Source organism: Theobroma cacao, chromosome 4, assembly GCF_053813885.1.
Source record: "Theobroma cacao isolate CCN51 chromosome 4, ASM5381388v1, whole genome shotgun sequence".
In the NCBI taxonomy this organism is placed as follows: domain Eukaryota; kingdom Viridiplantae; phylum Streptophyta; class Magnoliopsida; order Malvales; family Malvaceae; genus Theobroma; species Theobroma cacao.
Genome location: NC_142642.1, coordinates 38,698,987 through 38,708,414, shown reverse-complemented (window position 1 = coordinate 38,708,414; position 9,428 = coordinate 38,698,987). Strand labels below are relative to the sequence as shown.

At 31.6% G+C, this 9,428-nt stretch overlaps 1 protein-coding gene across 2 annotated transcripts; it reads right to left on the bottom strand.

Annotated features, from left to right (window-relative positions):
* Positions 1-206: 206 nt before the first annotated feature.
* Positions 207-5,107, bottom strand: LOC148763385 (uncharacterized). 2 transcript variants are annotated; one of them, XM_088805577.1, is made up of 15 exons: positions 4,998-5,107; positions 4,773-4,915; positions 4,456-4,558; positions 4,251-4,346; positions 4,115-4,170; positions 3,898-4,021; positions 3,524-3,586; positions 3,350-3,409; positions 3,103-3,264; positions 2,903-2,976; positions 2,726-2,819; positions 2,407-2,543; positions 2,238-2,318; positions 1,977-2,082; positions 207-434 (listed from the first exon to the last, which is right to left on the bottom strand). In XM_088805577.1, exons 2-15 carry the CDS (start codon positions 4,853-4,855, stop codon positions 357-359), a joined length of 1,317 nt encoding a protein of 438 aa, XP_088661703.1. In that variant the 5' UTR covers positions 4,856-4,915; positions 4,998-5,107; the 3' UTR covers positions 207-356. The 2 variants fall into 2 exon arrangements, with proteins under 2 accessions (XP_088661703.1, XP_088661704.1); XM_088805578.1 differs by lacking the exon at positions 4,998-5,107 and having other exon boundaries at positions 4,773-4,982.
* Between the last annotated feature and the right edge of the window lie 4,321 nt (positions 5,108-9,428).

The following is a 9,428-nucleotide window of genomic DNA, read 5'->3' as shown; positions in this document are numbered from 1 at the left end:
AATCATCAAATTAAGCACTTGTCTTTAAAATTTTCCAAATAAGAAATAGTGGAACCCTTTCCTTTCCTATTCCTTGTGTTTTTTCTCCAATTCAATGAAAACATCAATATACTTGTACATTAATTATAGAGAGATGCGTGCATTTGAAATTTATTTCATTTATGTAGAGAAGGTATGAAAGGAATCCATATATGTTACAATCATCATGACATAATGATTATTTTCTTCATATATATTCCATCAAATTAATTAGCCTACCCAGAACAGGCAGATTATTTTCTTCATCGGTTCATATAAATAAAGGTGGGGAGACAAACTTAATTAGCAGCAGCAGCAGCAGCTTGATCCTGGTTGAATCAATACGAATATGCTGAAGGGAAACCTTGGTATGGATCGCCAAGTGCAGCAAAATTGCCAGGGCGTGAGAAAACAACCTACAATATGTAAGAAATTAATTCAACTCTGAGCTTGAAATTAAGATCTTAGACAATTTGCAGATCTTTTCAACCAGAACAAATTCATAAAACATGAATGATATTATGCAACATAACATGTTAGTAGAAGTTAATTACCTATCATATCATATTTAGTACCAAGGAATCTCAAACAGATTAAGGAGTGTAATATCAGAGCATGGATTCAAAAGTAATGGGACAGTCAGTGACGAAGTTAGGATTTTACATTTGAAAGGGTCAAAAATCGAAAACAATGTTTATATATTAAACACTCATACTAGAAATTTTGTGATTGACAATAATATAAAACAACTTAAACAAAAAAAGTTCATATGAAAATTATACAAATAAATCGTGAAAATTATTTAAATGAACCAATTTTAATAATTTTCTTTAAAAAGTTAAATAATATAATCATAAATAATTTAATAATGACAATAATCTCAATTTCTAAATAAACTTAACAACAAATAGAAATTAACAAATATAATAACAAAAATCTCAATGAGAAGCAATCTCTTAAAAAATATCAAAAACTATCAATAAACGATTTAATGGACAAACAATTCTCTAAAATTAATCACAAAAATTAAATATAATATTAATAAACAATTCAACGAGGAAGCAATTTCCGAATAAAAAACTTAATTGTTCACAAAAAACTAAATAAAGAAAAAGAGCACAACTAATTTTTAGGAAAACAATCAAGCAATCCCTAAATAAATAAGTAATAACTAACCTTAGATGTTTAATCAAATTGCTTTCAACAAAAAATAACTAACAAGGTAAATCCTAATCAAAATTATTAGGTAAAAATTAATAAATAAAGAAAAAAATTAAAATTAAAAATATTAAAAATAAAATAAGTAAATAAACCAATCTTACCAATTATCATGATATGAAAATTGAGTTATTAACTAAAAGCTTTCTATACAAAGAATGCTAACAAGCAAAAAAGTGTAACAAAATGATTTTTTTTTTTTGTTTTTACAGTATTTGGTAAAAAGAAAAGAAAACAAGTGGTGGTTATGAGATTTTTGAGAAGTAGGGTGTGAAAATAATGTTATTGCAATTGGTTTTATTTTTTGAAAAAAAATACAAATGGCATTGTTTTAGTCCTATTAAAATTAGTTTTTGACTAATTGTTGTGCAATATTTCACTAAATAAAAAATTATTGTAGAGGTAAAATTATAAAATTTTTAAAAAATAAAAATATATTCAAAAAATTTTAAAACTTTTGTAGAGGTGAAATTATAAAATTTTTAAAAAGTAAAAACAGTTATAAAAATTTAAAAAATTATTAAAAAGGTGAAATTATAAAATTTTTAAAAAATACAAATAAATTACAAAAATTTAAAAATTGTCAGAAGGCGGGGGCCCACTAGCCCTCACTCCCCTCCGCTTCTGGGGTCAGCCGTCACGTTCCTACTTCCACAGGTCCATTAATACATTGCAGACAAATAAAGTCAACAGAGATGGTGCCAAATAGCAATTCATTTTTCCACTGTTATCATATTTACCTGGTAATCTCCTATCGTACGTGACTTAAAACCAGCTGCACAATAATCAAAATAATATTCCCATGTCCTCATGAACTTTTCATCGAACCCCAAGCCCAGAATTTTGCTGAGACCAAAACAATTAATAAGCCCTCATCAAAATATATTACTTTGATAACCCTGTAGGAAAACCAGACAGAATCTGAAACCTCCACTCATATATACAACATTGTCTCTATGCTAATCAAACTAGGCATCTGTACAACAGAATTAGATAGGTACCTCTTGTTTTCCAGGAAATTTTTTCTCCAACATCTAAGTGTTTGGACATAATTAGGTCCTATGTTTTCCACATGTTCCACACTGCATTCATAGTCGTCAAATTAATTTATAGAAAAGAAAATGATTTAGAACAAAGAGAAAGTAAGGCTGAGCTAGCTAGAAAGTTGACCTGAGTCTGGATCCCGCACCCATGGCTGATAACATTCTAGTCAGTGAAAGCAAGCATCCACCAGGGAAGATATATTCTTTCGCGAAGCCTGGGCTTCGTAGATACTCATGGAAAAGCTCCTCCGTAACCGATATGAACTAAGGAAAAATGACTACCGATCTTAGAGTCTCTACTATTAGCAATATCTTGAAAGGTAAAACTTTTATAACATGTTGGGCCTAATATTGTGCATTTTAGTCAATGCAGCACCAACAGTTAAAATCTCGAAGTTACTATAAGCTTGACACAGGCAACATTCCTGTTGCCATTTTATCATTACCTGAAGAACAAAAAGCCCATCCTTTGCCAGTATTGACTCACAGCATCTGAAAAACTCCTCAATATATTCATTGCCAACATGTTCTGTCATCTCACTGAAGAAAGCAATTGATAATCTTGACAATTGTTTGTCAACCAAGTGAGTACTTGATATAAATTTATAGGGTAAAGAATTTACCAACTAATGATCCTGTCATATTTGCATGTCTTTGGTAACTGACGATAGTCACAAAGAAGAAACTTGATGTTGTCCTGATGGCAGAATTTGTTGAGTTTAAACAGGAAGATAAGTGAAAGACCCGAGAAACAAAGTGCATATAGTTGATCACTATAGAAGAACAAGAAAATTTATGCAGATACTTGCAAGCTAGTGTGTACCTGAAGTCCGGCTTCCTTCACTTTTGCTTCTGCATATTTCAGTTGTTCCTCTGATAGAGTGACGCCAGTGTATTTGCATCCGGTTCTTTTGACAACTTCAATAGCAAAGTATCCCCAACCACTTCCGAATTCAATAACTTCATGCCCCTTCTCTATTCTTGCCTATATGTGTCAGAAAGGAAAACAATGAAATAAATAACCATGGCAAGGAACGGAAGAATTCCATGAGACTCTTATAAATTCTCACTTTATCGATCAGAGAAGAGATTTTTCTTAGCTGTGCAACCTTCAGGTCTTCGTTTTCCGCCTACAAATTAACATGATCATGACCATGTTAGAAGTTGAAGTCCCAACATATATGGAAGAGATTCCTTTTACTCATACATTGCGCAAGCAAAACCATAGAATCTGGAGTCTTGACCTTAAAAATTGCAGAGGAGTATTGCATTGTTACATCCATGAATAACTCAAAAAGTTCATTTCTCTGCAAATACAATTTGAAAAAAAGTGTAAGCTCTTTCTTTTGACAAATCCTGTCACAAACCGACATCATGAAGCATGAACAAGAAGGATCTAAAGGCCTATAACCAAGGAAATCCAAAGCCTTTAAGCAAAATTCATCTAACCTTAGTAGCAGAATCACAAAGTTAAAAATTTGTGCTAGGCCATTGAATCAATCCTTATGAAAAAGTTATTGAACAAAGTTTAGATCGCCCAATTGGAAATTAATGACAACATTTAAGAGGGTGAAAATGTTGTTCTAATACCATGAATTTAGGAGTCGTACTCACGTACCAGGTCATAATGACGAGAAACGTTTCTACGAGCCTGTATAAGAGTATTTTGTCTCAAGACATGCTTAAGGAAATACTTTGCAGATGATATACTAGCTGTGAACAGTGCAGGTGCCCACCAGCCCCTACAGAGATCAATTGAATGCCAATATTCAATAACCAGTAGATGTTATTAATTGATCATGCCACTATCAGAGTTTATTCTAAGGGTTATAAACCTTTTCTTATTCAGTCCTGAGGCGGAAGAGTCAGACTCCCTGTTGGCAATGAATATCTGCAAATAAATCAAAGAAGATTCCGATGAAAGCAAGTACCAACACAAGTTGAGATAGATTTGAATAAACCGTATCTTACCAGGAACAGATTCAGAAGACCTTCTTCTTTATCTTCGAACGAAAAATCTCCTTGGATATATGCATCTGCAAGGCCTAAATCAGCTTCTGTCATAATCTGACAAAAAACACATATAAACGCTTGTCAGCAGTGGTGGGAAATATAGTTCTTGGCCAAGCCAATAGTCAAATTTCAGAGAACTACGACACCAGTAGTGTCTGTCTACCTTCCAGTAAAACTGGGGATTGTGCACTTTCAGAACGACTTTGAGAGAACACTTTTCCATGCTTCCTGTGAAAGTGAGAACTGTGCCTTCTTCCTCTAATAAACTGTTAATGCCAAATTGCACCACAACTTTTCAAACTCAGAATTCATTTCCAAAAGATAAATTAACAAAAAAAATGCAGTAAAAAAAAGTAAGCATCATCTTTTTGGAAACTGATTTGACCAGAAATTACTTAATAAAATCCTGGAACAACATCAAGGCAATATAAAGGAAATTGAAGTATAAGAAAGATGAAAAATTTGTTTCTAAGAACTGACATTACGCAGCCTGTTGATATATATTGTTCAAAGAATTTAATCACAATATGCCGTGCCATGGTTTCCATGAAAGAGAGTGCCATAATGTGCCTTGGGTACTGCTCAGACTTGAAGAAATAATCTTTCCCTCGATATATACCAGCCTGCAGGAAAAGTGCACCTCAGTTTGGAAAATGGATAACAATTGCTGTTCATTAAAATTGTTGCAGAAAAAATGATACTAACAAAGATCAAATTGCAGGCACCTCCACTTCAAGCGTTCAACATATCATGAACTGGCTCTTACACAATAGAAGCACATCCTATTTATAGGATATAGCTAGGTAGGAAAATATATAACTCACAGTTTGGACCATGGATTTCCACTTGTGTAAATATATATATATATGACCAAAGAATAAGTTAGTGCCTAGGAGATAAATGAGAGGTGTGAAATGAAGCAAAGTTGCTTGGTTCCTTTCTTTTTTGTATATCATAATTGGGATATTTGTTTTCTTTTTTTCTGATCCGGATAGGGTGTGTAATCTTATCTCAATTATTACTTGTATTAAATTAATTTGGCATGTGTGGCACTTTTCTTGTGCATTAATCTATGTTGTATTATGACATGTTGAATGGATTCCACGTAATTAACATGTGCACACACTAATCAGAAAAACATGCTTAACTAGAAATTAATTGATTATAAGGAAGTTGCATTGTTTCTTGATGAGTAGGAAGTTGCGTGTGTTTCTTAATTGATTATAACTTGAGAAGGATGAGACTTGAAACAATTTTTTAATCCTTACATGATCCAGGAGGGGGTATTAGCCACGTGATATTGTTGAAGTATTGGCTTTTGTTTTTGGAAGGAAGGTGCTTCGTTGGTTTGGTAATGGAGATTCGTGGGAAGTTTAAATCTGTGAAGAAGAAGAAGAGCACGTGTCTTATATGTGTCTCATTTAAATGCTATGTTGTTTAGTTTATTTCTGGTGTCGTTTTATGTTTAGTTGTTTGTTCAAATTAGCAAAATTATTTTGTATTATTCTGTTATTGTTTCTCTGGTTCAGTGAGCTGTCAGAAAGGAATATTTTGTAGTCTCTAATGCAAAATATTCTTCGGTTGTTTTGGTATAACCAGGTGGTTGTTTTTGTCAGCTGTCATTTTATTCTCTCTCCTCTATGTATATAAACAAACGGCATATAATCTAATGGTGTGTAGGAGCTTGGAGCCGTTTAGTGTCTAACCATTTTCTCTCACATCTCTCTCGATTTCCTTCTTCCTCTTTCTCTATATTTTGTTCATCTATTTTTCCAGAAAACTTGAATTATTCGATAGATATCTTTGCCATTAATCAAAGTCATGCGATTACTTCAAGGTGGCCCAATAAATCCAAAGGCCTAAAGCAAAATATTAAAATGAGGTTTTTTCTATTAAAATTAAAAAAAACTATTAAAATTTTATTCTTTTAACTTTTTGAGATGCAAAATTTTCAATTAAACTTTTATAATTAAGTTCTTCTAATATTTCTTTTTCAATTGATAATATAGTCAATCCATTTAATCTTTCTTGAGATATTGTTAATTTTAAATAAGATTTTATTAATTTAAGTTTTGAAAACTTTTTTCTCCTAAAGCAACATTTACTGAAATTGTTAACATTATTCTAAAAGCAATATATGCATTTGAAAAATAACCAAGTCTTCTTATATGATTAAGTATGTCAATTGAACTGTTTTCTTCCTGTATAATTTCTTTTAAAATATTTAACTCTGAAAATAAATTTAAACCATTAATATCAGAATAGTTATTATATTTTAAGAAACATTAAGATTAAGGCAATATTTTTTCAAACTATTATCATCAAATGACTTCAACTTTTTACCGTTTTATAGAAAACAAAAAAAAAAAGTTTTATATATAAGAAAAAAATACATGTTGGAAATCATTAAATGAATTGATGGGAAATAAGAGAAATAAGTGAGAAAAATAGTTGTTGGAAATAATTAAATACATATGACCGCTAGTTAATTAGAAATAAGAGAATATAGTTAAGAATTAATAGCATTTTAAAAATAAAAAAGTAATAAAAAAATTAAGATTTATTACGCACATAATTAAAAAAGTGAAAAAATAAATAATTTTATTAATTATTTTTTATTTTTATATATTTTTAATATAATTAATTATATTATAATTATTATAAAATTAAAAATTCTTCCTAAATTTGGGACCTCCCAAATTGGGAGCCTAGAGCCCTTGCTTGGGTGGCTTCACCCGAGGGCCGGCTCTGGGTTACTTTGTATTATATTTCGGAAGGCTTATCTTGTGAGTTGCTGAAGCATTGGGTATATATTCTAATACTATTCCAACTCATACTTGAGCTGTGATTATCCCAAACTATATATTAAAATGTAGTTGGCTATGGATATCAGAGGTGAAAATACCAACTTTCCAGCTGATATTCCTTCTTCCCGCTTTAGTGGATATATGGATGGTATAAATGTACATAGCAATCAATATCATGCATGCTTTTGCCTCAATATCTGTGCATCAAGACCTGAACTGATGTTTGCTGTGAGTTATCTGTCAAGATTCATTCAAATTCCAACTACAGAGCACTTCTTAGCTGCTAAAAGAATCATTAGATATTTGAGAGCGACATCTAATGTAGGCCTTCACTTTACTTATTCTGATGCAAAATCAGTTAATTTAGTTGGATTACTAGGCTGGGTGCATTGATGACAGTAAAATTACTTCAAGCTATGTATTTTCTATTGGGAATGGATCATTTTGCGGGAATTTAAAGAAACAAGAGTCTACTGCCCAATCCGCTGTAGAAGCAAAGTATACCGCGGCAGCTACAGCTGCAAATCAAGCCATTTGGATGAGAAAAGTCTTGGTTGATCTTGGTTTTCTTCATGTGTCTCCAGCTGGACTGTATGTGGACACTAAGTCTGCCATTGCTATGGCGAAGAATCCTGTTTTTCACAACAGGACAAAACACATCAAGGTAAATGCCATGCCTTGAGAGAAGCTGAGAAAAACCAAGAGATATCCATTCAACGCTACAGCTGCAATCATCAAGTTGCAGACATTTTGACCAAACCACTGCGTTTGCCGAGGTTTGAAGAATTAAGAAACAAACTGAATGTTCACCAGGCTAGTGTTTAGGAGGGGTGTTGAGATAAAAACTATCTTGAATCATGTTTGTTTGAATTAAGTAATGGACATTTGTCCATCTTTTTGCTTCGTTGTACTGGTTATATAAACCAGAAGGTAAGTCTGCTCATGTAATGCTGGTTTGCTTATGTTGTGCACGTTGAACTTAGTATATGTTTAACACTTTTTAGTTTAAGTACATGTCTTAGTCAAACATGTAAGATGTAAATGTTGTATTCTCTCTTCACTTGATGCATAAGCTCGATATTTACAAAGCTTATCTGCTTCTTAACTTTGTTTTGTTCTTTGCAATACTGTTCTTTAACTCTTAATGCTTTGAACATTAACTTGATATCATAGCAGAACAAATTTAATAAGAAAGTGTATATTCTGTTTAAAAAAAAATTTGATAGATCGATTAATTTATATTCATAATATATAAATATATATAAAAAGATAAGAAATGAAGTTAAAGTCCTAGACTCGTAATTTATTAAAGGACAAAAGAACAATGAGTAAAATTTGTGAAGAAGTTAATCACATTGACACATGCATGCAAAGAGGGGAAAAAGACGAAAAGAAAGAGAAAGTTGAGTATGGTTAGGTAAGATTATTAGTGTGCAGTCCTACTATACCACCAAAGCCTAGCCCTAGCCCGCATCTGGGGATCTTCATCTCCCCTTTTTAGGCAATCCACTTCATTATTATGAGAGAAATTATTAATTTTTACTAGTTCTGATGGGGAGAGATAAGAAAGATAATGTTCAGTGTGGATCTGGATCAGATGGTTAGGATCACCAAGTGCTTTGTCAGATTATTAGTAGCAGATTAAAGGCCAAAAGTTGCAGCGGAAGAGAAGTTCAACTTGAACACTAGCAATTGGTCAAATATTTAGTTAGAATTTTAACTTGTGTTCATGGAGCTGCACATGGAAATTAATGCGTTGGCAGCTGATTATTTGCAAATGTAGGTTGGCAATTCTACAAATGGGCGTTTACTCTTTTTGAAATTTAAGTATCATCGATAATATTTGTTATGAGAATATATTACTATCTTTAATTTGTCTTCACGGAGGTCATTTCCTGAAACAAAATACACACAATGCGATTTTTTTTTTTGAAAGTTAATGATGCAGGAGTGTCTAGGATTGTATTTAGTTTTTGCTAATTTAGTTGATTTAGGATTTATTTTTTTTATTTTATTTAGATTAGGATTTATTTTTATTTTTATTTTAATATTTCTAAGAATTAGTATTTAATTAGGATAGTCATGTTCTATTTTGGAATAGAATACCTATTTTATTTAAATCTCTTATTAATTATTCTAATTGTATTAGACAATTAGGAGTAGAGTTTTATTAGGATTTAGATATATAATACTATAAATAGGACCCTTAGGCTTAGTTATGAGACATTCAGAGTTGAGAGTTAATAAATAATATTTTTTTAAGCAGGAGTGCTTATTTCTCTATACTTTTTTAAAAGAGTAAGAGGTTTTAGTATCTTTGGCCTAGTCA

What these genes read in the sequence shown, in the direction of transcription:
- LOC148763385 (XM_088805577.1), bottom strand. Translation starts at nt 4,855, where the DNA reads ATGGCACTCTCTTTCATGGAAACCATGGCACGGCATATTGTGATTAAA. An exon ending in TCTCTTCTCTGATCGATAAA is followed by an intron (nt 3,265 to 3,349) that starts GTGAGAATTTAT and finishes TGACACATATAG; the next exon opens with GCAAGAATAGAGAAGGGGCA. An exon ending in GTACGATAGGAGATTACCAG is followed by an intron (nt 435 to 1,976) that starts GTAAATATGATA and finishes TACATATTGTAG; the next exon opens with GTTGTTTTCTCACGCCCTGG.